Source organism: Antennarius striatus, chromosome 19, assembly GCF_040054535.1.
Source record: "Antennarius striatus isolate MH-2024 chromosome 19, ASM4005453v1, whole genome shotgun sequence".
NCBI classification, from domain to species: Eukaryota; Metazoa; Chordata; class Actinopteri; order Lophiiformes; family Antennariidae; genus Antennarius; species Antennarius striatus.
Window position 1 is genome coordinate 17,090,001 of NC_090794.1, and position 26,977 is coordinate 17,116,977.

The following is a 26,977-nucleotide window of genomic DNA, read 5'->3' on the forward strand; positions in this document are numbered from 1 at the left end:
CTGTCCAGGTTGTGAACTGGCCTCTCCAACCACCAGTCCGCAGTCCATTCAAAATGATTACACCAAAGTAACACATAATGAAATGAGAATACTGTTGTACTGTGATGTAATTTACCTTTAGAGTGAAGAAAGAGGAGGGAGAAGTTATTGTCGGCGAGAGGCAGACTTGTCATCGGAGAGATCGTCGTGTTTCTTTACCACTAACTTCACTTGCCTTATGCTTTTTGCCAATACCGCTAGTACTAGACTCTGCTTTAGTATCCATGATAAACAGTGAAGTGTTCAAGGTGAGAAGCATGAGATGCTCACAGAGACAACAACAAAGAACAACAAGAGGAGGTGATGAGTGTTGGAGATGTGTGAGCGCAGCGGTGCTGCTTGGTGGGGACTGTGGCAGAACGGTGAACTGCAAGACGACAGTCGGCTGTTGTTCGTATCTATGAATGTTTGTATTGGATATCTTGATGACTACCTGTATTTGCATTGATAGTGGTTAGAATGCCAGTTCATATTTATATTTCCAAGCTGCGCTGACACAAAACATCACAAAAGGTGGCGGTAAATCAGAAGTCAAAACGTTAAAAAAAACAAAAACATAGTTTGACTTCAAAACAGTGCAGGATTTTCCTGTAACTGATCACCGTCTGTGACACATTTCCCTGCACACAATGACTCATTGAGATTGAGATTTTTGAAGTTATTGATTTAAAATATTAAAGAAACAAAATGAGTAATGAAAACAGGTCCTCAGATGCTGAGCAGATCCCGTATGTTTGCTCACGCAGAGTCGCTCCCAACACGTATGGACATTTCCAGTGGTGTTTAGCTGTGTGTGGCCCTGAGCCGCTCTGTATCTGTGGGAATGGGGAAGTGAAACAGAGTCCAATTGCCCCCACTGCCTCCACATCCATCAACAGTGTGTGTGTGTGTGTCTGCGAAGAATGGGAGGGGATACTTGTCCTGCGGCAACCCCGGTGCTTTATGGGCTGTTTACGAAGCTCCTCCTCAGCCCTGTACACCACCACCAACTCCTCCAAAACAAGACTTGGACGGCCACACGGCTTGAGAGGGATTTCACAACACGTCAGCTTGTTGCTTATTACATTCAATCGTATCTTATCAACTTTAATTACCCATTCTAACTGTGGTTGGTTTCTAGATCCCAAGGAAAGAGTGCATGCCGTATCTTACGCAACGGGGCAGCTCAGTTTAGATGACGTCATCTCTTCCCTCGTGTAACCCTCCGTCAGTGGAGAGCTGATGAATGGACCATGACTCACTCGGAGCTGTTGCCCTGACAGGTGAGGTCTGGGCTGGGGCTTTTACGAGCAATGTGAGCTGCAGACGTGTGAAACTTTCACCAAACGAGGACTGAAGGTGCTGCTGACCCCAGTAAACTAGTGAACTGTGTTAATCTCATGTGTGCGAGACTGAGATAACCAAGATAGTGGTCTGAAGACTCACACTCTTCTCCATAATCAGTGCATTAAAATGAGAACAATGACTCAGTGTGTGTGTGTGTGTGTGTGTGTGTGTGTGTGTGTGTGTGTGTCTGTGTCTGTGTCTGTGTGTAAAAGATACAGTGATCCCTCGTTACTCGCGGTTAATGCGTTCCAGGAACCACCTGCAAAAAGGATATTCAATATGAAGACAAACTATTTATCTTATTATTTAGGGTAATTTAAACATTTATGAACCCCCCCATACTGATATTAAACCACCTTCTATCTGTATTACCTTTTCCCACACTCTGATAGACTGTTTAAAACACTTTAGTGTCTTTTGTGTCTTTGTGGGTGCACTGTATATATGAAGATAAAGTGAGATTTGAACACTTAACGCAAAGAAAACGGCACCACCTAATGAGAGGTTAGTCCATAACTTGCGGTCCATACAGTGGTTGAGGCAGAGTGTGTCCAAAGATATTGAACCATGGACTGTAAGTCAATGGCTGGCTTTACATTAGAACATATTGAGCAGCGAACTGGGATGGGTTCTGTAAACTAGGGCATATCTGTGGCTCCGCGATGGACAAAGGACAGGGGAAACAGCTGGTTATGGGTGAATACCTTCCTCTGACATGCTGAACAGCACCATTCATCAGCTGCTGGAGAATGAATCACCTGCCATCACATCATCCCTAAGTGCATGATTCTAAGTCACTGGGCACAATGTCACTATCCCGCCGCTGGGCCCTACGTTTTAGGGCCAGTACTCTGACCAGTATCTAAAGGATCTTCTAAAGAAAGACCATTTATGAAACTTGATGGAATAATGAGGCATTAATAAGTCACAGAAAAATTACTGAGTTGAATTTTATGAAGTTCGGAGGGATGAGGTATCGGTCAAACCTGAACAGATGTGTTAGCAATTGTTCTTTGTGGTATTCCTGTATTTTGAAGAGAAATTGCATTTGAGAAAATTATGTCTGAGGAAACAACGGTTGGGACGACAACAGCGGCACCAGATGAGTAAATGCATGAACAAAGCATTTCAGATGAGCCATTCATTTAATTTAAATTCAAATGCAGGCATGTGTGGTTTTTTATGTATATTATGTGTCTTCTCACCTTTTAGTAGCAGCTCAATATTTTTGGAAGCTCAACAGAGATGATACCAAAACTAGTAGTGACCAGGTACTTTTATCAGATTTAAAACCTAGACAGAGTAGTCGTATCATCTCTGAGCAAAGTATAGACCTGATTTAGCATTACAAGTTCTATATGCTGCCGATCTACTTGGTCACAGGTAACAGAGTAGAAAGTGTGAAAACACAACGTTCACCACATGTCGTATGCTTTTTTTTTCTTTCTTTTTTTAGTATTTGTTGGTTTTGCTGTAGCCCACAGGCAAACAAAATGGAATGGCATGTATAGTGATGGGACACCACTCCCAGTTTGATGCTTTAGGCCACGTGTGTCATACTCAAGGCCCGGGGGCCGTATGTGGCCCACCACATCATTTTATATGGCCTTTGAGAGCATAAAAGGTCAGAGTGTCTGCCCACAATGCAGTCAGTAGGCCATTTTAACTTTGAAAAAAACATTTTTGAACAAAGTTAATGTCCTAACTTGTGTTTGATGTTATTTTTCTTTATTCATTGATAGTTCGATCTTTGATTGATGGAGTTCTGTGGGTTTAATAACCTGACAAATTAAAAGGATTTATAACAGAGAAACAAAGAAATGTATTTTTTGTGTAACTGTAATGTTTGTAACTTGAATAAATAATGAATTCAGAGTAATTTAATATTAAGGAGTAGTTACATTTATGTTACATTAAATTGAGTTACAATTAGTGACATTTATTAGTTACATCTGGGCCTTTGAGGACAGCCGTGATGCTGATGTGGCCCTCAGTGAAAATAAGTTTGACACCCCTGCATTAGGCCATTAAAGGTCAAGAGGTCAAAGACCATCATCTACTTTATGTCAGTATCTGCAGGATTCTGAACAGCTCCTGAGAGGGGAGTCAATGCTGTCTATGTGTGGCCGTGCTGCCCCCCCACCCCTACCCCGTCCCCCCAGAAGATTAGCTGCAAGTTTAATGCTGAGCTGAGCAGAATGTCCCAGCTCTGTGTGAGACCCGTCCAGCCATTGTGAAAGGAACAAATCACTGCTGACCCCCCACCCCCACCCCCCATCAATTCCCACCCATCATACATAGTCATCAATGTAGCTGTCCCACGTGTCCCCGCTTATAGATGTAGAATTCTTCATAACCGTGGCTGCATGACACAGACTTGTGTTTTCATTATGGACAGTTAAATGGCTGAAGTAATGACAGATCAGACATAAACCAAGTACAGTCTTTAACATGAGGCCTTTTATGTTTATTCTTGTCATGTGGCCAGTCTAGGCCATTATGAATCCATTGAAGGATTAAGCTGCTAATAATAGCGTCTTACTATGCAGGACTTAGTGCTCAGTCTGACCCAACACACAAACCAGTGGCCGTATCTCTGCAGCCTGTCTGCCAGTGTTTGACTCAGTAATTTGCGGTGTGCAGAGAAGCTGACCTCTGTCAGGAAATGGCGGCAGGATGAAGACGAGCTGTTTAGAACCCTGTTTGGAGCTTAGGAGCGTCCGTCTCACAGCCTGTGTCCACCAGCGCGGCCACAGACCGGCCGAAACGCTCAGGACGCTCCGGCACGGCCGAGCATCAATCACGCCTTCCAAGAACTGTGTGCAGCGAGAAAAGCCAACGTCCAGCCGCAGACCGTTTCATTTGGTCTCGTCCGTAAATAGCAGCAGCTCAGATCTGAGTTTTTCCCCAGAGGTTTCCACAGAGAGGAAGACCAGCCTCATCCAGAGGAGCTCTGCTCTGAGAGGAAGAGTAGCACACACTGCAGGCAGTAGTGCTCCAAGTGTGTTCAGCTGAACATAGTGAACTGGATTAGACTGAGACTGTTTCTGGTAGTTTAACTGAGCTGGGCTTCCTCCAAATTACTGTTAACTACAGATTTTGAATTTGATGTCATTTAAATCAATGTACCTGGAAAAATCACTCGGATGGAATAAGTCCTTCTCCCTGTGTGTGTCTGCCAACATAGAGGCGTCAACCTGACAACTGTAACAAAAAATATATGAGAAAAACTAAAAAGGTGTCACTTAAAACATCTTTTTTTAGATGATGTGGAAAAATTCTGATACATTTGGAAGTTTTTCCGGCTTCTGTCTGTTTACAGTAAACAAGGAGAGGTCAGATGAAGTCAATGAAAGACTGATTTGTTAAAAACTCAGATGATGAACTGCTCAATTTAACCTCAAAATGAAGTTTCTTCTGCTTATTCTTGGGTCCAATCCTTAGATTGGGCTGAAGTCAGAAAAATATTCTACATGTTGATGTTGTATTATCCAACACATATAGAACCTTTGTGTCTTTTCATTATATTTTTAGAACTCCAGTTTTACAGAAAAGAGAAAGCCTTTCTCTGACCTTTATTGTGACTGATGTGAAATCTTAAAATACTGTAATCTTTTTGCATATGAGTAACATTAACTCCCCAAATAAAGAAGAACATTAAAAAATTCCCTCAGTCAGTTTCATCATATTTTCTCTAAAAGGGAAATTTTCATGCAAAACAGGATGAGAGGGCCCCCATTATCAGGCTGCTCTCCTTTGATATGGGGCGGTGTGTTTCCTCTATGAAGAGGAGGAAACAAGACTGCATCAGCTTGGCATCGCGTTCATCCTATTTAAATGAAATAGGCAGCTTTGAAGAGCAGATGATGAGATTAGTTTGATTCTGAATCAAGTATTTCTCTGTGTTAAACGAAGGCAGGATGCCACTGCCCGGTAAAAACCTTTGTTTGAGGCCTGTTTGAGAATAAATAAATCACATTGGAAAAAGATCAATATGTGTAAACAGCTCTGACTTACTGTGCGTCGCCTATAGATATGGAGCTTTCAACTGATTATTGGATGAGTCATTTCCAGCCGTGATGGAAAAATCAATCACATGTCCCTTAGAAGAATCATCCTCAGTGTTCAGCCATAGTGTGTGTTTGCTGCTGTGTGTGAGCCACCAGCGCTCCTTCTACTTGAACTTGTTGCAGTTCAGTGTTTTAATCGAGAAGGAGTCAATCACTCCTGAGATAAATATTGATCAGAAGAAGCCTTCTGGTCATATTGTCATTTTGTAAATTCAGTTTAATGGAAAAGGAAAAATTTAAAGCTATTATTTCAGAACTTTAAACTAGATTTATGATCAGGCGGTCATTGGTTAACTATTGTTTCTCCATCTCAAAGGTGTCATGGATGTTTGTTGTCGTCCCATTTTATAGGTTTGTCTTTATTGCTGAGGATCAGGTTTGTAGAAGTTAGAAGTTATATTAAACAGTACCAGGCAGAGAGCAAAGTGGACATCTGAGGGTCTGACTCACAACTAATGCTCAGGAATGATTCCATCTTTAAAGCATTTAGACCCAGATGAAGTTTTTTTTAGTTTTTGATCAAAAACAAACAACGGCTCAAACATGTGACACACACACACACACACACACGCACGCACGCACACACACACGCACACACACACACACACACACACACACACACACACACTTCCTCCTCTCAGACAATATTTCCACTGTTACTTCTTATGCTTGGGCGTGCAAAGAGGTCCAATCAGCAAACGCCGCTTTCTCTTCTCAAGTTGACTCATCAAGACTTTTGCCCAAAAGCCACTAACCACACTGTGTCACAACTGCACACACTCACAACCATAACCTTTCATTCTGTGCCCTCTCACTGGATCTGAAACAGTCAGATCGACACACTTTGATAACTCTGACCAATTGATGCTTTGCAGTAGTTGTGACGGAGAGCTGAGAGTTTACTGCACAAATGGCGTCAATGGGTTTGATCCTCAGTCATGTCAGGCCAACACATTCTTCCTTTGGAAGAGCAGAGCCTTCAGATCACTGAATTCAGCCAACTAATGACTGGCTCTATGAAGTAAATCTGTCAATTTTTTTTTTAAAATTTATATTAGAATACAGAAATCCCTTGCACATTCACGCATCAACGCTCGCGACTTCACCTCATCGCGGATTTTTGGTCGACAATCACGTGATACCATACGTGCATTTCGTTAATCGCACATGGTTCCTGGAACGCATTAACTGTAAAGAACGAGGGCGCACCGCATTACCATTTTCTGATGAGCTGGCTCAGATGTCACTAAATCTAAATGTTGAAGTGAAAAGATTTTCCCAGATTCTCACCATAAGCTGGATCCGTCTCAAATCTATGACCATTTTCCGCAGGGTAACCATCTGCTCCTGCAAAATTCCACTGAAATCTGTTCGCTTCTTTCAGTGCCTTGCTCTGCAGGCATGTAGCAGAGAATTGCTCAAGGTGAGCTGGCAGTGGTTGGGGTGCATGCAAAAGATAAGAAGTGACACTGAGCCTCTATCCTCCCCTCCATCAGGTGTTGGTAAATTTATGCCAGTGATGCTGCTTCCTTCTAACAAGCTGTCCAGAGATAACCAAGAAGACATCCATCATGATGAAGAGGAGGATACAGGAACCTCCTCACCAGTGTTTACAACTGAACACCAGGACTGAACTGACCCAACCTTTGTTTCCCACTTCTAGTGCAAACATGGGGAGGCTTCTGAGCAGGGAGAGAGAACATGTTGTCAGTGTTCCTGTTATTTAAAGAGATGGTGCTAAAATGTGTGTGTGTGTGTGTGTGTGTGTGTGTGTGTGTGTGTGTGTGTGTGTGTGTGTGTGTGTGTGTGTGTGTGTGTGTGTGTGTGTGTGTGTGTGTGTGTGTGTGTGTGTGTGTGTGTGTGTGTGTCCCAGTGAGGACCAGTCTCTTGGCTTGTTGGATGTATTTGTGAATGTGTGTAGCTTTCTCTTGTATGTAGGTGTTATGTAATGTGTGGGTGTGAGGATGAATGTTGTATTTGTTTGCAGCACTGTGACCAAGCAGTTTCCTGTGGGTCTCATCCAGGGTGTACCCTGTCTTTCACCCATAAACAGCTGAGATAGACCCCAGCTGATTCATGACCTGCAAGGATGGATGTATGGTCGGTTGTAGTACCGAAACAGGGACAGCCCTTAGATGGGAGTCAGGCTGAATCACATTGTGTACAACACCACACCTGAATCAGTGTTGTATCCTTCACAGGAGGAACACTCCATCTGACACCAGGCTTATACTGCAGTTGCGTTTCATTGGCACAGCATCCCTTGGCTGAGATAGACCATTTCTGGATCAAGTCAGTTATCTAGAGCAGGTTAGGTCTCAGTTAGCTTTTCCACAAAGAGTTCAAGTTTGCCCTAAGAACCAAAGCAGAGCTAAAGAAGAAAATCACAGAAAAAATAAGATAGTTGGGAGAAAACTAGTAAAATGAGATTTAAGAGATGTTGCTACCTTCAGACCTCTTTCCAACAGAACAGAACCCACTCAGATGTCACAGTCTACTGTTACATATCTTAAAGAGTTTACTCAATTATGAACATATAGTCATCATTCATTCTTGCATGAATGTAAAGGCGTTTGCATCTTCTTCAGTTGTTCAGGACGAGGCTGTGGTGTGTTTTTGTGTTAAGTGGAGTTTCCATCAGCATGGGTTTGAGTACATGACGGAATGTTCTCCGTCGGGCGAGCGTTCCTTTGATCAGATGTTGTTCATGTACCCTCACGCTGTGTCAGTTTGTCATGTCATCCGTATTATATGTGTCTAAGAGGCTTTAAACCCTCTGAGTCACATACTCATTAGATTTGGGAATGTTTCTCCGGCCAATTGAGAAGACGATGGTGTTGTTAACTGTACCATTGGACAGGAACCAATAGCGCGGCCTTGTGGTTTTGTGTGTAGCCATTTTTGTGGAAGCTAGAACTGCAGAACAAGATGTGGCAACAACACTCAAGCCAATAAAGAAGGAAGAATGAGATTTTGACGAATGAAGTCCAGCCTGCTGTCGGTAACCTCAGGAGTGTTGTCTCTCCTCTCCAGCACGGCCCGGTTCTGTCGCTCCAGCGTTTCCATGGATATTTATACCATTTCTCCTGTTTTGCATTTGTGTGTATTTTTTAAATCCTGACATGGCACACATGAAAGACTGAAGTGTGAAAACTGATTTTCTTTGCCCTATCAACAGACTTGTATGCACCAGCCCACTCACACATGATCACACACACTCTTGGCTCCGCACACCCTCCCACACACACACATAGATATGTACAGACATGGTTTTTGAAGGTTTTGACGTGGGCGATACCTCTGTGTCGGTTCTTTCCTGTGGGGAGACTTTCCACTTCCTCTTTTTCCATAAGTGCTGTGAGTGCATGATATTTCTTCACTGTGTATAGTTGCGTTTCTCTCAACACCATGCACACACTGAATTTATTGTTCTGAAAGTTTTCCAACTCTAACCTGCTCTCCACTCCATCCCATTTAACTGTGTGCCATTAATACTGTAACACATAATCCAGTCTTGGGAACACTCCTGCCAGCACCCCTTGGCTGACACAACTCATTCTCATTCTCATCTCAGCATAAAACTCAACGGTCACTGTCCCGTTGGGGTTTGGGGTGTCACAGAGAGGACCACACCGGGACCAGGATGGGTAAACCTCGTACGATGAGTGTTTCACCTCGGCCATGGGCTGATAAAAGTGAGACTGCAGTTCTGGAATGGAGGAATGGAGTTCACTGATTGAAATGGGATATTTCCATAATGGGCTCTGAAATTGAGAAGCATTTCTTCATTGTTTGTGAAAAAGATGAGAAATACTGTTGAAGAAATCCTCTTCGGTCCTGGTGACATCTGGAGCAGATGTGTTTTATCTTTATGCTTTCCTGTAAAGGTAAAACACTTCTTCATTAGAGGATAATTTGCTGTTTGCTTTTCTTTTTACACCTGAATTTTATGCAGTCTTTTTTTCGTCTGGACATCTGTAGACATCTAAAGGCTATAATCTGACTTTTAAATGAAGTAATTTGTATAATTTTGGTATGGTTTCTTTATCTTTGTTGAGAAGGAGAGTTTCTCCACATTCATAGTAGATAAAGTTCCTTCATGACTTCTTAACATTGGTGATGGCAGAGTTGGACCAAGTTGTTGAGGGACTGTCCAAGTCAATATTTTGTTCTTTGTGTTGGTTCTTGTGTACTTGTGCAATCATTATGGCCCTGACTGCTTCAGAAAGATGTCATCTTTTCACTGTTGGTCTGTTTTCTGTCTGTTCAATAGGATCTTGATGAATTTTGAAGTTTTTTTTAGCTAGGAAAGAGGAAAAGAGAGTCTATCTCATCCTGTAGATACATTCTTGTCGATATGTTCTTGTAGATATGTTCTTGTAGATATGTTCCTGTAGACCTGTTCCACTAGATGTTTTACTAGATCTGTTCTAGTAAATCTATTCTAGTAGATTTGAGGGTTTTTGTTCTTGGTTGGTTTGTTGATGTAATTGTTCTGGAGTTTTTTGTAAATTCACAGATGTACATATCCACGTACTGGGATTAACTGCTGCTGATCAGACTGATTAACACCGAGGGGAGGATTGACTAACAACTTGTGTTGGTGGAGCTGGACTCTGGTAGCAACAGATGGAGGACCAGCCAACATGTACATATACAACCTACATATAAAACTACATACGCAAACTACACATTATACCTCTAATTTTGATTTTCCTCCTCATGGTGGGACTCAAGCCCTCCGGCTCTGAACTTTACAAATCCACTGCGAGGATGTGGACAACCATCACCATTGTTCAAACCTCCATAGGGCTGGCAAGAAAGCTGCAGCGTCTGTAAAGACGCACGTCTGTAATGATTTACTTCCTGTTCACTGGATCGTCTCAGACACAAATCCAGCAATTATACATGAGGAAGCAGAGGACCAACTCCCGCCTTAGCCTACTGTAGGCAGTATGGAGGGAATGTGGACACAGAGGAGCAGAAGGAATGCCAGCAACATCTACAATCTATGTAGTTTAATCTCAAAATAGTCATGGAAACAAAATAAAAGTACACCTTCTATAATCTCTGTAACTGTAATTTGATATATAGGTTTTATTAATTCAAAAAGTGAATTATATTTGGTTTATTATGTTTTAGGAGCAGTTAGTCATTTATGTGTTAATATCACTTCCTGTTTCCTTTATCTTTCTTGGGGAGTATTCTGCTGAGCACCAGTTTTACATTTAGGTCTGAAGATTGAACAAAGTGAATTGTGGGGTCATGTGTAGAGCTGAGCCACAGCAGCGAGCCGGTCTATAGATAACCCCAGTGTTTCTGTCACATGTGCAGCGTGTTACCATATAAGACAGCAATATGACTCACCCCGCTCACTGACCTACAATGTGGGAAGTCATGATTCATGCAAGCTGCATTTAAGCAGGCAGGGCCCAAAAATACTCTGGCATGCCATCACACACACACACACACACACACACACACACACACACACACACACACACACACACACACACTCTAACACATACCTCACTTGCTCAGTCATCTCACTCAGACACTGATAGGCTCAGATGCTGTTGGTAACATACAGTGACAGACATTAGAAAGTTCTCAGAGCAAAGAGTGGAATAACAAGATGACGGGATGTGTGCTGATGCCTCTTTGAGGTAACGTACGCTCAGAGTTGATGCTTTCAGGGCTTCTTGGTCTATTTCTGTGACTTCGACTGGATTTTTTGAGATGTAAAATTAAGGATTGGTGCTATGCAACAGGTAGCTTCAAGACAAAAACAACAACAAAACATCCTGTTTACTCTATCATAACTACTTTGGCTACTGCTGTCTGTATGTCATGATATCTAAGACATAACCCTGAGTGCATTTAAAATGCAGTGGTTGACTTCTTTGATAATGATTTTCTTAGTCCAGCCATCATTGATTTGGTCGATGCTGTTTGCGCTCCAGATTAATTGTTTCTTCAGAAGGTAAATGTGCAGCAGTTTGAGTATTGATGTAGGGGATGGAGGTCACTGTCTGCTCCTCTCCATCTCTGGGAGAAGAAGTAACACTGTTGATAGCTAAGCCAGTTGCGTATCCATGCAGGTTCGCCTAGAGCCAGTGTAACCTGAAATACACTATCTGCTCAAGACCTGACTGCCCCCCTCCAGAGAGGGTTCCCCCTCAGGACAGACTTAAGACCGCATTAAAAACATTCATAGAGTTCAATTCTACTGTGTGCATGAAGGCTTCATCACGCACCAGATCTCTAAACTATCTCTGCCGATTCATGTCTCCCGATCAAATAGCAGAGCGACAGTATTGATTTTTTTTTTTTGCAGATGATGCATGTTTCTGAACTTGCATCGAAGCTATGCTGTGGCTCCAAGTTCACATTGAGATCTCTTGATTTTTTAATGGAAAAACCTCAAGTGTCCCATCGCATCTTTGCATACACAGAATAGCCAGGTCTTTCTTTGTTCTGTGTGCATCATCTGGGTTTCTTGAGAGCAGATGTGCTTTGGTTTTAATTGTGCTTTAAAAGATATAAATCAATGTGTATTGCCTTTGTCACTGTGATGAAACAGACGCATTACGCTTCTACATTCCTGTGTACATCAGCAGAGCCTTCTGGGCATCAGCAATGTGTCTCAGACGTGGCTGTCTCGCATACATTATCTTGGGATCAATATCCTCAACCCAGTGACCTTCTGAATGCTGTTTACTTTATCAGCAGTGTGGAGAACAAAGAGCCTCTGCCATGTATGTCAAGTTTCTGTGGTCCGACTGGAAACCCCCAAAACGCTGCAATGATGCTTCAGTCATGTTTAGATCTTGAGAAGTCAGCTCACAAGAAGGACGTTGTCTGTTTCATACTGAAAAACAGGAGAAAGACTTTCACCACTTCAGCAGTTTGTTAAAACACACAAAATAATCTCACCAAGCTGTTTTGATGTTTACGTTTCAATTTTGGATATGAGATTCATGACCGTCACTTCAGTTGGTGCAGTATAGAGAAGTGTGCCTTCCTTCCTCTTTCTAAGAATAGCCTTTCCTTCAGAAATGATATATTTGTGATTTAGCATTGTCGATAGGACTGTCTGCTGACCTGAGACAGATTTTTGAGCATTACGTGGTTTTTGTCTCAGATAAAATAAACATGTTGTGTCATAAAAGAACAGGAACACTAGCCTTGTAGTTGTATGACTATATCTATTGCTATTGAACAGGTTATGCTATTGAGTTGTCAATCACAAGATGCTCATATCAACGTAACAAGAAGCATCTTTTGTAAAGAGAAATCTGAGATGGGAATGTCAGTTTAGTGTTTCATTGGAATGAGAGTGTGGTATTGTAACAGCAGAACGACCAGGGGGGCATTGGAATAAAGTGAGATGAGCTCATCCTCATTACCAGTTTCTATTAAAGCCCAGGTAGGGCAATCTCTGTTTAATCAATCCCTGTGCTTGATGTCCCTGTCTGATGCTCGTAATGAACAATTAACACATTTCTGATGATCTCTGCAGTTTGCCCTGCACAAAGCACCATCCTGGGTGTGATCAGCAGCCCTTTATAGACATTAAAGGAGACCACCTGGTGCGTTAGACGTATGGTTGGACCACACGGCTTCGACTGCTGGATGGTTTGGATTCCATTTCGTCATCATGATCTCATGAAATTTTAGAAACTTGTAAAACAAAGGTGTCATGAATTTAAAATACACTCATCCATATAAAGCGTGTCATATCTGTCACATGCTAGTTTGTGGATTTTTTTTTTATGTGAGAACTGCCTCTTTTACACCAAAGAAAGAAATGTAAGATTGATCAAAGTTATGCAGCATTAGATACCAGCACGGCTGGTATCTCAGATTTTGCTCGTATGTCAAACAAAAATACGGACAAGAGCAATGACTTGTATCTCAGATAACTTATATAGAGCAGCTCGTATCTCGAGGTACTACTGTATATTTTTGGTTGGAGGAGGATGTGAAAATGCACCAAACAGCAGAGATGGCGGTAACTACAGTACATGCAGTACTTGCAGGCAGTATGTGAAGTTATAGGGAGAGATCATCCCTCCCTCTGGTTTTTACATCTGATGAAAAACTTGTCATTCATTAACCCCTTGCTGCTGAGGTCTCAGACATCTCTTTGTTGCTTAAAGAATTTAAAGAATATAAATTCCATGGAGACAATATCTGCAACGTGCTTTCTGCCATCTCCATGCTCCTGGTGTCAACAGCAGAGTGTGAACGTGGATTTAGGGCCTTGAATCCCATCCTTACTCATGGTCGCAACACACTGAACCATCAATCAATCAATCAAGTTTTATTTATATAGCACTTAATCATCGCAATAGACATTTCAAAGCGCTTTAACAGACAGAAAAACCCAACTGACTCTTTTGGGCGACCATTTGCCTTGACCGGATGGGTGGAAAAGAAATAAAATGAAGATAAGGACAGGGTCAGAGAAAGAGAGACAGAGAGAGTGTGTCAGATAGGCCAGATAGAGTCAGTGTCTTTATGGTTATAGTTATTGAATGTCTCCACACTGACCAGTCTTCTTACAGTCACCGTTAGTCGACAAGACGTCAGTTCCTGCTCAGACGTTCACAGAGATGTGGATAAAAGTAGGACTAAACGCTGCAGGTGATGCCAACAGGAAAGAAGAAAAGACCACAGGAAGTCTGACATCAGAGAAAACTGTTCACTGAGTCTGAGATTTGATGAGTTATTGTAACATGACATGAAATCTGAATCTATAGGGTGTTAATGTTATGTTTTACTGACTGTTAACATTAGGCTGAATCCTCTTGCCATGTTGGTGTGATCACCCCTTATCCTGTCCTGTAGCCTAACTTAGGACATCTTCATCATCTTCATCTTCCACAGAAAATTAAATGTTTAATGTCTTTTTAAGTTTGTGTTAAATATGAATATTCAACTGGTTGGAATTGAGACTCATAGGGTCTACCATTAACGAAAAAGACAGACCTGTTGATTACACTTTCATGGTTATTTTTGTGACAAATCATACTCTGCATGGGGCATACGTGGTCCATAATTCTTGACCAACACATATCTATATTGTTACATTATTTCATCGTTACAGTTAGTTTGTAGGCTCTTCTTACTTCCTGTTCTCTTTTGTGCTTTATTCCTTCTGTCCTGTATTGTCTGTTTGGAAATGGCCAAACAGACTAAACCAAATCTTTCCAATCTTTCCAACGGTTCAGATCCGATCCTTCCATCTGACCTTTAGTCTCTACGAGTCCCTCCTGGAGATGGAAAACCGGAGAACTCTCCTTTGTGAGGCAATGGCGCTGCAGCCTGTGTCTCCGTCGCCTCAGAGAAGACACCTGTGGTCGTTTTCATGTGAACTTCACATGGTGATGCATTTCTACCAGATTAAGGGTTCCATGTTTCCAACCATCATCATCATCTCCGTCCAAGTTGACATTTCCCACCTTGTGCAGCTCCAAGGGCATTTGTTACTATGGCCTAATTTGATAAGTGCAATTAGAACCATGTTCATACTCGGTGTAATTACAATCATCTTGCAGGAGTCCTCCCCCCTAATTGTCCACAGTGACACAGTATTCATGTTAGTCTCACTCCGACTCCACTGGCCCAGCGGATAATGTTATTAAGCCTGAGCCGCAGCAGACACTAACTGCATTCATTACAAGGAGCCACAGGGTGCATCTGCTTCCATCCCAGTCATGTCATGTAAATGTTCCAGTGGACAAAATCACACCAGTAACTCAGGAGACCTTCAAATGATTGTCCCAGAGTACGCCGTGCTTCAGGCTTCTGTCTGCACCTCTTTGTTAATTACAACCACTCATCACTTAGAGCAGGTGTTCCTGAGCGCATCTGTTGGCCTCCTGCTCGGTGCTCATTGGTTGTTTGAGGCACTAAAGTAATCATCATAACGCAACTGGATCATTCACACTACAGTATTTATTAAATGTAGGTGTGAGGAATCGAGCCGTCTCTTCTCTCTGTCATAGTTTATTCTGTATTATTACCCCCTGGCTGTGTTGGGTTGATCTCTACAGCCGTTTGCTGCACAGAAGCCACTGTCAACAACAAATACACAAAGTGAAATGAAAATACAATTCAAAAGGTTCTTTTGTTTTAATAAAGACTTTTTCTAAATTCTACCTGCTAGTTATATATTATATCAGGATATTTACTCATAATAAGAAACATACATTGTGTATTATATTAACATAGTGGCCATCTGACATCACTGCAACTCATTGAACTGCAAGAAATGTGACTAACAGCAGCTAAACATTGCAAATCATAAAATGGGCAACAATATTTATAAAGCCTTAAAAATAGTAATAAATATTTATAGCACTGGTTATGATTAGTAACCAACTGAAAATATAATAATAAAAACTCTGAGGAATATTGGTTAAAAACAAGGAAAACACGTTTTTAATAGCAAAGACATAAGTTATTGTTGAGTGACTGCTAACATATTATTGCGATACGTTGAGATAGGTGCCAACAAAATATTTTTTGTCTGAGAGTCACATTCTATTAAGTGAAATGGTCATATTAGTTGTGAAGTAAACTAATGCTAATGCTAGCCTAAAACCGTACGTTTCTGAATATTTGTTGCATTATCAACCAAAGGTTTGCAATGGGGACAATACAACAAGTTAAATGAAACCTGTCAACTCATGGACTTCTCACAACGCTGTAGAAGATGGTTTACACGCAATAAGGACACGGATGTTCATCCTGCATGTCAGGACAGCTTTGACTCTGATGAGCCGTTCATTCACCGGCGGATGAAGATGATCACTGACGGTACAAAAACGAGGCCCGAGTCTCCTAGAGGTGTTGCCCACATCACAGTCTGTAAAGGCGATCATAAAGGTGTGACTTGTGTGTTACCATGACAACTGATCCCTGTAGTGATGCTGCCATTAACATGTACTCTCAGTAGTAAGTGAACACACTTTGCCTTCTTTAGCCCATCTTTCTTCTGTAGATGTGTGTGTAGAAACGAGGGATATGTTAAAGAGACCTCCAAAGCAATGAACAGTGTTTTGTATGTCCATCCTGACTTTTTGATCCATTTCATTTCCTCTGACCCAGCCTAGGCTGAGCGGGAGAACACGGTGCCCACTATGATCCACTGTCACACAATACCACCCCCCTCACCGTAAAGCCCCTAAACTAAAACGACATCACGCAGTACCGTCAGCCCAAAGCTGACTCCAACATCCTGCTGTTCGTCCTGGTCAACCAAGTCCTCTCATCTGAACAGCGTTCAATCCAGATAGAGTCCCAGGTGTGTTTCCATGGTAATAATCAGTGAATCATGTCACCTGATCGTCGACAAAGATGAAAACATGGCTCACAGTTTGTGTTGAGGATGAAAGAAAGTGGAACGGGTTTTTTTCTGCATTCTTCTGAATCTTCTCCTTTTGCTTCTGCAGCTTTTTGATTACCGATCAAACAGAAAAATGATTTTCCCCCTGACTGTTGGACGCAAGATATGGATTCTTTGAAAATGTAAAGCAGATGTAAGGATAGATAGATAGATAGATAGATAGATAGATAGATAGATAGATAGATAGATAGATAGATAGATAGATAGATAGATAGATTGATAGATAGGTAGATGTGTATTCTAATTATGGAGCTGGAGTCACAACATTGTCGGCCTAGCTTAACATAAGAATCAAACACAAGTTGTCATCATACTTTTTGAGATACAACAAAGCTAGGCTAACATTCAGTATGTATTAAACACAAGCGCACCACAGAGTGCATCTTTTTGATGTGAGACGATGTGAGTTGGTGCACACTTGAAAGCTGGGACGGTGTCAGGCGAACATCATCAAATCTTCCTTCTTGTGCCGGATGTCACCTGCAGCTCCTTCTGGATTCACCGTCTGTGGATTCTGGGGTTCGTGGGGCCGGCGTGCTCATGGTGCACCATCGCTCTCACAAGCACGATTAATACTGTAACATGCACACGCAGAGCTAACGGGTCTCGAGACACATCGTCTTCATCAGCCCCCCCCCAAACCCCCCGCAGATGTGGAGGCTCGCCCCGGGAGCGGCCCTCCAGTCAGCTCCGCCCGCTGCTGGAGTGTTCTCATCACCATCCCACCGAGCGTTTGATCTACACGGGTACGTGAGCAGCTCTCAAGACGGCTGGCAGCTCGTGCAACGGATGGTGCAAAAAGAGCTGCCGTCAACAACTGACCTTGGAAATAAGAGAGAAAAAGAATGTTTTGCATCCATCAGCACTTCCAATCAGAATTCTGTCACAACCTGCTATTTTGCGGCGTGTGTGTGTGTGTGCGCGAATGTGTGTGTGTGTTGGGGAATATGCTCGTGCTGTTTTTGTGTGTTCTGAGCCTTTAGTTTGTGTCATCCTTGCGTTTTCCTTGCAACAAACCATCTGAAGTGAAGCCAAATCCACATTCCAGGGTAGAAATAGCATGTTTGGATTTTTCTGAACCTCACAACCGCATCTGGAAACATTATTCTTGGAAGACCGAGGAAGCCAAGCGAGCTCTGCAACAGTTAGGGCGGCCAGAACCACAGGAGAGTCTGGACGGAGTTGTTCCACAACAGCCCCACCACCACCAGCAGCAGTGCACCAGTACTATGATTGGTCCACACGTTAGTCACTGGAGCTGTAAATGGATTGATAGTTAAACTTTTTAAGTCAGTTTGTGGCCTGGCCATCCCTCATCGTGGTCTGGGTTTTGTGCACGGTGGCTGGTGTTAAACGTCTTTTTGAGGGGCTTTGGCTCTTTGTTACGACTAACTGTCATTTGGCTGAACAATGCAGCAGAAACTAAGACAAAAAGAAGACAGAAAAATGATGATACAATTACAAATTCTACAAGGCAGAGACTGCAACATCACGCCTTTTGTTTCGTCTTTCTATCTTATCCGGCTCCTGAGATATGTGCAAAAAAATGTACAAAAGTTGAAATTTGACCTTGACCTAGTTTTCTCAAGGTCAAGGTCATCATCTCATTTTCATCCCCTTTGCTGCCCGAGTAATGTGCTTTTTGTTTCATCTTTCTATCTGCAGCGGTTGTGAAAAGAAATGACATGAAACAACATAAAGCAGTAATGAAGTAAAGGCTAAACGTGTGGCCGTCTGTGATTGGTCAGTGCTTGTGATGTCAAAGGAGCTGATTGTTCAGGCAATCAGGCCGGCTGGACAAATCAGTCTCCTCTCTACAACGAGGTCAAACATAGGTCAGTGTGTTCGCTGAGGCTTCATGTTTCAGCCGTGGCCTCAGAAGTAAAGAGGTGACATCATCCTCAAACACTCTGGAACGTCTATGTCTGTTTACCTGCACCCTCCACGTCACACCTAAACACCTGTGTCCAGTAACTACTATGGTGAAGGCTCCTACTGGGACCTTTACTCGTAGAATTGATCACACCACCTGATTCTGATCACGTTGCTGCTTCAAGGTGAAAAATAGTCCTTGTGAGTCAGTTTGCTAGTGAGGGTTTGCTAGTGGTCATCACTAGTTAACAAATAGAATTCCTCGTCCTGGATTGATCCCATCAGAAAGAAAACTATTTACCCATAAACCCACAGCAGGTGATTCAGGTGTCAGCTGACCAGCAGTGGAGCTGAGAGCATTATGCCATCCCCTCCCTCCCTCTATGACAGGGGTGTCAAAGTCATTTTCACCAAGGGCCACCTCAGGATAATGGCTGTAATCAAAGGGCCAGATGTAACTTATAAATGTAACTCAATGTAATGTAAAATAAATGTAACATAGATGTAACTACTCCTTAATGTTAGCTTTGTATTTATTACTTATTTTGAATTAGTTATTTAAGATAAAAATATTACAGATACACAGAAAAAAATATGTTTGCTTGTTGCTCTGTTATAAATCCTTTTAATCTACCAGGTTATTAAACCCACAGAACTCCATCAATCAAGGATCAAACTATCAATGAATGAAGAAAAATAACATCAAACACGAGTTAGGACGTTAGCTTTGTTCAAAACGTTTTAGTCAGAGTTAAAATGGGCTGAATTACTGCATTGTGGGAAATGTAGTTTTGGTCAAAGCACACGTTTGACCTATTTATTTTTAGACACTCTGATCTTTTTTGCTCTCGCGGGCCACATTAAATGATGTGGAGGGCCACATTTGGCCCCCATGTCTTGAGAAATCTGTCTGAAAGTTTTTTGATGACTTTTATGAGGAGATCGAGTGTTCAGTGCTGAGTGGACCTACAACAGAACAAAAGGACCTCATTCAATGAAGCAACAGACATTAGTTCAGAACAGGATCTCATGGAGGATCAGAAGCATCTCAGACTTCAACCTGAGGCTGAGGACAGATGTCAGAGGTTAACAAACAGCAGCAGGCTTCCTGGTAGGTTGGGTTAGGTTAGGTTAGGTTGTCTGTGTGGTAATAAGTTATTGATTGTTCTAATTAAACACAAAATAAAGTTAGTTAATTCCTCTGTAATGCTTGCAGCGTGGTGTTGTTAGTGGTTTCCTGCCCGATCCATCACCATTTCCTACTTCTGATGATGACTCTGATCTTGTCCTGCTCTGTGCAGGACAACACAAAATAAAAACTCTGTGTCCAAGACAGTGGCTTGTTATAATAGCAAGTAAAACTTACAAGTAAACATTGAGTAATATTTTGTATGACTGTATCTTCACATAGTGAATGCAAGTTTTCAATTGTTGAATCTTACATTCATTCCTGCATAAAGTAGGACAGAAATAAAGAGAGTTCAGCTTGAACTGTTGACTTTAGTGTATTTTTGTAGGTAAACTGAACAGAAGGTTTTGCCCTCAGATTGCAGGAAAACATTTTCTAAAAAATTTAATTTGATAATATGATTTTCAATTTCAATTTCATTTCACTTTAAAAAGGCATATAAAATATTGAAAAAAGTATTGATAATATCTTTCATTTAGCTTCTGATCGGTCTGTCACCACTTCTCCCCCCTCTCAGCATTCACCATTTGTTGTTCAATTACAATTTTAGCGCAAAATCCACTATAAAACACTCCATTCTCATTTTCTTTCGATCGATCGTCCTTGCCTTGTCGTACACCAATTTCGCGGGTCCTGATCCTGGGTTTTTTTATTGGACAAGAGGACATCATAATCCGAGTGCATATTTAATGATCGGGAGCGTTTGGGTCACTTCGGGTATTTTCGTCGGCAAGCAGAAATAGCTGCATGCTATTGTTTACTTGTGTTATCGCTCAGGGATTTTCGAAAGTCCAAAAATTTTCTAGCCTTTTTTCCTAAAAATAATAACACCACTGTGGCTACACAGGGTAATAAACATTGTAGCCACATGGAATTTTTTTCGCCTATGGTGAAGTGGCGAATGGCTAGCGCAAGCCCAGGTTAGCCTATCATAATGAATCACTCAGGCGCGTCATTTTTGGTCATTAATTTACCAATTGTGCCTTTTATTACGTTTTTCAAAGGTTATGACAAAAACTACTTTTGAAGTTTCTGAATTTCTTTCTCTTTTGGTCCCAGAAGTTTAACTGTTTCCATCCTTCAGACAGTTAACTCCTTGCTGTTGTTTGGCTTTTACCCTGTGAAGACGCTGCATTATTTTCTGTATTTATCTCATGTTGCTTTGCTGGGCTGGACTGTGGCAGGAGGCGGGGCCAAACCTGTGGGCGGGGCCGAGACTCGTCTCCACACCTGTGCTTTATCTCCTCACCTGTGCCACATCAGGCTGATCAGCCTGAGGCCTTTTAAACCGGCTTCTCCTGTTGTTCTGTTTTCTATCCCTGCCCTAACCCTAACCCTGCCCACGCGTCAGGTTTGTTGTTTTCCAGCTTTCTTGTGTTTCCTGGGTTTTCCTTCCTGATTAAACCATGAATGAGAAATAATGATGTCTGAATGGCCCCCCATGGGGCTTCCAACCGTTTGGGACAACTGTGCTGAAAACTGTTTCGTTACTCGGCTCCCCATTCATCGGGAACGTGGGCGCCCTCTTTGGCAGGTTGGCTGTACTGCAACCACACAACGATGGATAACCCCAGAAAACGCTTTGACGTTTCCAGTATTGCATATATTCTCGAATAAAACTGAATATAATTTAATGTGTTAATCCTTACTTGATATATTGTAGCCATATATTATAGGAAATTAATTTATGATTACAGTATTTTCCGCACTATAAGGCGCACCCAAAAGTGTTTAATTTTCTCAAAAACCGACAGTGTGCCTTATAATCCAGTGCGCCTTATATATAAAAAAGTTTCAGAATATGCCATTCTTTGAAGGTGCGTCTTATAATCCAGTGCGCTTTATAGTACAGAAAATACTGTATTGATCCTTGCAGGGTTCAATAAAGTAATAAGAGATATAGATTACATGTTAATGCGTGTCTATGTAATATAATAATAATAATAATAATAATAATAATAGACCTTTATTGTCCCACAGTGGGGAAATTTGTGCGATCGTGGCAGCAGGGGGGGAGGGTCAAACATAAATAGTTAAATAATATACATACATATTAACATCTGCAACATGAAATTTACATATTCACATATTGGAAACATAGTAACATATATCATGTTATCTGAATGTACATTATATTCACACACCAAAAAGGAATATACACTACAGGCTGATGTTTACATTGCTCATCCAGAATTAGAACGTTTTGTTCTTTGAGTTTGGTGAGTTCTTGGAGTTCCCTGAGTTCTTTATATAATATAAATATAATATAAACATAATAAATAAAATAAATAAATAAACATAATATATATAATATAAATATATAGGTGTGTGTTCGTGTGTGTCAGTTACATAGGACGAAAAGCGTCACTGGATAAAAACATGCTCTATGTTAAATAACAGTCGGGATTCCGAGACGTCATGACAGCAGCACCACCGGCGTTTTTTATCGCATCTGGATCGGTAACGCCTCATCACTGATGACGTGTTGTTACCGTACGTCAGGTGCTGGAACAAAGCAAACAATTTACCTGCAAAGAATGACGTGTGTGTGTTTTATTATTTTCTACTCTGTGAGCAACAGAGCCTGAAAATAAGTTTCTTAATTGTTCAAGTTCTAAATGTTCCCAGACTTGAGATCTCTTTCTGGTTGGTTCCGTTGAGAAACCAAACCATCCGCAATCCGAACGCTAATCAAAGCGTTCAATCCGAAACTAAGCGGACGTCACTAGCCGTAGATTCTCCTGTCTCGTCAAATGTTCTTTTGCCCTCGGGAAAATTTTTTTTTCCAAATACGTTTGTTTTTGGTTTTTCTAGCTTGTAAGTTTTAATTTGGTGGTAATCTATTCCAGAGCGGCACCTTTAAGAAGGTAGTCATGTGACCAAGGCAAGCATCTTCACAAACGTCAAGAGAGATTCATAGCCAGACGTGGAGGAGAGAATCCGCTCATTTTCCAAAATAAAGTGGAAATAAGTTCTCTAATCTTTCTGTGGTACTGGCACAAGTTGATCCATGGAACAGTACTGGTCCACGGCCTCCAGGACGGGGACCACTGGTCAATAAGAATCAAGATTATTGACTTAATCAGTTTTACTTGTTTTACTTATTGATGAAATTAACTGTTGTTGTTTTTTGTTTGATTGGCTGAATGAAGTGGCGGTGTTTTGTGGGGGTGAAGTGGGGGTGTTTTGTGGAAATACTGCTGTTAGCCGTTAGCTTTTGCTTCATGCAGTCAGACCTGTGTGTGTTGAATCATCAGACGGCCGGGGCTTATGTCAGCCCTGCGGTATGTGCTTGCTGTGTTCGGCTGTAAGCTGACCCCCCACCCCCTCTCTCTGTTGTGCTTCTATTTCCAGGGTGTGAGCGGAATGTCCGTGGATGAGAAGCCTGAAGCCCCCATGTATGTGTATGAGTCGACGGTTCATTGTACCAATATCCTCCTCTGCCTCAACGACCAGCGGAAGCAGGACATCCTGTGCGATGTGACGGTCCTGGTGGAAGGCAAAGAGTTCCGTGGGCACCGGGCCGTATTGGCCGCCTGCAGCGAGTATTTCCTCCAAGCGCTGGTGGGCCAGGCAGAGAATGGCTTGGTTGTTAGCCTTCCAGAAGAGGTACGTTTATCAAACACAATTTTTTGCATGACAGTTTTATTTTTAAGGACTGGAACTTAACACTTTTAGACAGTGCGATTCCAAAGCCTTGCTCCCCAAATTTGACATAAACACAGGTAAGAATGCAAACCCTGGCCCTCGACATTACAGTTATCACATAACTAAAAAGGCCGGTGTTGAATGACTTAGCCATTAGTTACTGTCAAAGAGCAAAGAGGTCGGACTTCAGGTGACTTTGAGAAAGAGTGTCCTGTCACACTCAGTCACAATACTTTACTTTATCACAATGCTATCGTTTTGTGTACAAAATTGCCTTACCTGTAAAAAAAAAGTGTCACATAAAGAAGAAAAGACCGACCTGCTTTGACCCGCAGCAGATCTTCAGCTAGAGAGGAACGATGGGATTGTTTTCTACATGAGGAATGGAATCACACACCAGCGTGTATAACACACTGTGATGGCGTCACAGGATGATGGTAATAGTGATGATTTGAATGCGTGTGACTGTCAGACTGCAGGGACGTAGGCTGAGGCGTTGGTGCGCGTTAGATTGAGTGTAGTTGTGAGACGTGGCGTTGCACCACTGATCACGTGTTTATTCCAGCCTCTCAGTGGTCAAACGGATGGCAGCTTGTTGTTAACCTGACGTTTATCAGCGATACACCACCTGTTCGGTTGTCATCTGATTCAAACCAATATGTGCCTGAATTAATTTGAGGTGACATCTGCATCTAACAGCGATGATGTCCATCAAGTACAGAAACTGCAAACCAAGGTCAGAATTAGCAGGGATATTTACACCTGGATTTGTTCAGCACAGAGTAAAAATCTTGTCGTTGGATTTATTAAATTTAGGTTTTTATATACAGTATTTTCCACACTATAAGGTGCACTGGACTATAAGGCGCACCTTCAATTAATGGCCCATTTTAAACCATTTTCATTTACAAGGCGCACTGGATTATAAAGTACATCTGATTATAAGGCACACCTTCAGTGAATGGCCTATTTTAAAACTGTTTTCACAAATAAGGCGCACTGGATTATAAGGTGCACTGTTGGTTTATTAGAAAATTAAAGGCCTTTAGGTGCGCCTTATAGTGCAGAAAATACTGCACTATAAGGCGCTGTGGCTGCCCTGGGGCAGACTGACAGAGGCGTAGCTGCCAATCTGCCCCTACGGCCTCTCCCACCACCGGCGGAACAATCACACACATTCACACACCAGCGAGTGCCTCACTGGAGGCATTGAGGGTAAAGTGTCTTGCCCAAGGACACATCAACAAATGACACGGCAGGAGTGGGAATCGAACCGCCGGTCTTGAATCATTGGACGACCCACAATACCACTGAGCCAAAAAGGCATTCGTTTCGCGTTCGGCTTCCAAATTTTCTTCGACTTCTAAGACAAAAAAGAATTTTTTTGGTCAAAGTCAAGCGTTTGAAAACCAAGGTCTGCTTGTGAATAGTTGGTATTTAAGATTTACGTCTTTTTTACAATGCCTTTTTTTCTTGCCATGAATGATGATAGTAGATAAACTGTTTTAATGTGATCTATCATTCACTAGAGGATAAAGTCTCTGTCAGAGGTGTGAAGAAGTGCATTATTGAGCCTATGGGGCTGTGATTGCCAATTAGCACTTGTCAGATGCTGCTGCCTTTGTCAGCAGCGGGTAGCTTTGCATGGAGAGTTTAACGCCAACTCGAGCTCAGCAATCATCAGGTTCGACACACACACACACACACACACACACACACACACACACACACACACACACACACACACACACACCCGTCTCGCTCACCTCAGCTCTCACGTTGTCACTTTCAACCCATCCCCATCAGAGCTCCTCCACTGAGCACACGATGAAAGCACCCTTCTGACGTATTGATGTCACACTCGCATGCACACTCGCACGCGCCGCTGTGAAAACTGGGGCACATCCCCAATGTTGTGACTCCACGTTGGGGCCGGCGTGCATTAATAAAGTAACACCTGTCATTGTACTCATTGAAAAATAAGTTAACGTCAGATTGTTGCCTTATGTAAAATGAGTATTAGGAGCTTTTTTTCTCCGTCCTTATCTCAAAGAATCACTGCAGGAACGGCGCCTGGATGCTCAAAGCGGTGTCGTCTCTTTCATTCACTCACTGCTCTCATGAATAATGCATCAGCTGCTCTGTGTTTCAGGTGTGAGATGGAGTGTGGAAGTAACATCTTTGGATGATGGTGTCTTTAATGTGCCGCAGAGACAGACAGTGCTTTTCACACAGCCTGCTTCTCTTTGTCCACCCTGTTCAGTTTGACAACATCTCACACTTTTTCTTGTTGTGTTTTTCAATGGAAAAACAACACATAGTGTGTATTTTGTCTTCATTCTATCACAATGAACATTTGATCAGGCAACATCATATTCATCAACACCCTGCTAATGTGATTATGCATTTTGTATAAATCTAAAAATGCTATTAATATTTGCATTTCAGAATACACATGCAGTACATGCATTATGTACTTGTGCCACTATGTACACATACTGAGAAACAGTCAAATATCTGAAAGAAAAATGTTGGTTAAGAAAAAGTATATCAGCAGCAAAGTAGTGGTATAAGTTATGAAATATACAGTATTTTGGATTATTATTAGATATATTCATTTAATGTTTGACTGTTTATCTCTGTGTGTGTGTGTGTGTGTGTGTGTGTGTGTGTGTGTGTGTGTGTGTGTGTGTGTGTGTGTGTGTGTGTGTGTGTGTGTGTGTGTGTGTGTGTGTGTGTGTGTGTGTGTGTGTGTGTGTGTGTGTGTGTGTGTGTGTGTGTGTGTGTGTGTGTTGAGGAAGAAACTTCAGGCAGGACCCAGAGTCTGGAGGGCAGAGTCAGACTCTGGAGGGCAGTCATCTGCCTTGAGTGGTTGGGTGGAAAAGAAATACAATGAAGATAGGGTTAGCAAAATAATAATAACGATGATAATAATAATAATAATAATAATAATAATATTATTATTAACATAGATCTGTACATGTGTCCAATTGTTGCTCAAACTCTTCTGATTCAGTTTGGTGTGACATTTCTCCATACATGACTGACTGCATCCTGAGGAACCAGCAGTAGTTAAATGAGTTCACATGAAGTCACTTCAATTCATAGCTGCTAACGTATTTCCTACTGAGACGGAAACAACAAAGAAACAAGGTAGGAGGTAGAGCGGAAAATTCCTACACTAGCTACTCCAGATTGAAGTGATCAGTCTCTCTCTCTCTCTCTCTCTCTCTCTCTCTCTCTCTCTCTCTCTCTCTCTCTCTCTCTCTCTCTCTCTCTCTCAGAAGTCCATCTCTAACTTAATTAGACAGATAAACCAAACATTGATATGTTATCTATGTTTCACAATTAAAAATGTATATCTCACATCCATAATATGCCAATATTTTATTTTTTAGTCAGGCCTAGTTTAAACTA

At 41.9% G+C, this 26,977-nt stretch overlaps 1 protein-coding gene across 4 annotated transcripts in view; it reads left to right on the top strand.

Annotated features, from left to right (window-relative positions):
* The window catches only part of bach2b (BTB and CNC homology 1, basic leucine zipper transcription factor 2b), an 88,582-nt gene that overhangs the window by 34,885 nt on the left and 26,720 nt on the right, over positions 1 to 26,977 (top strand). Inside the window, exons 1-3 of one of the 4 annotated variants that reach the window (XM_068342147.1) lie at positions 842 to 1,083; positions 1,160 to 1,301; positions 23,267 to 23,521. In XM_068342147.1, the coding sequence (XP_068198248.1) occupies positions 23,279 to 23,521 (243 nt within the window). In that variant the 5' untranslated portion in view covers positions 842 to 1,083; positions 1,160 to 1,301; positions 23,267 to 23,278. Of the gene's footprint in view, positions 1 to 841; positions 1,084 to 1,159; positions 1,302 to 10,638; positions 11,102 to 23,266; positions 23,522 to 26,977 lie in introns of those variants that run through there. The other 3 variants (XM_068342146.1, XM_068342148.1, XM_068342145.1) reach the window with 3 other exon arrangements.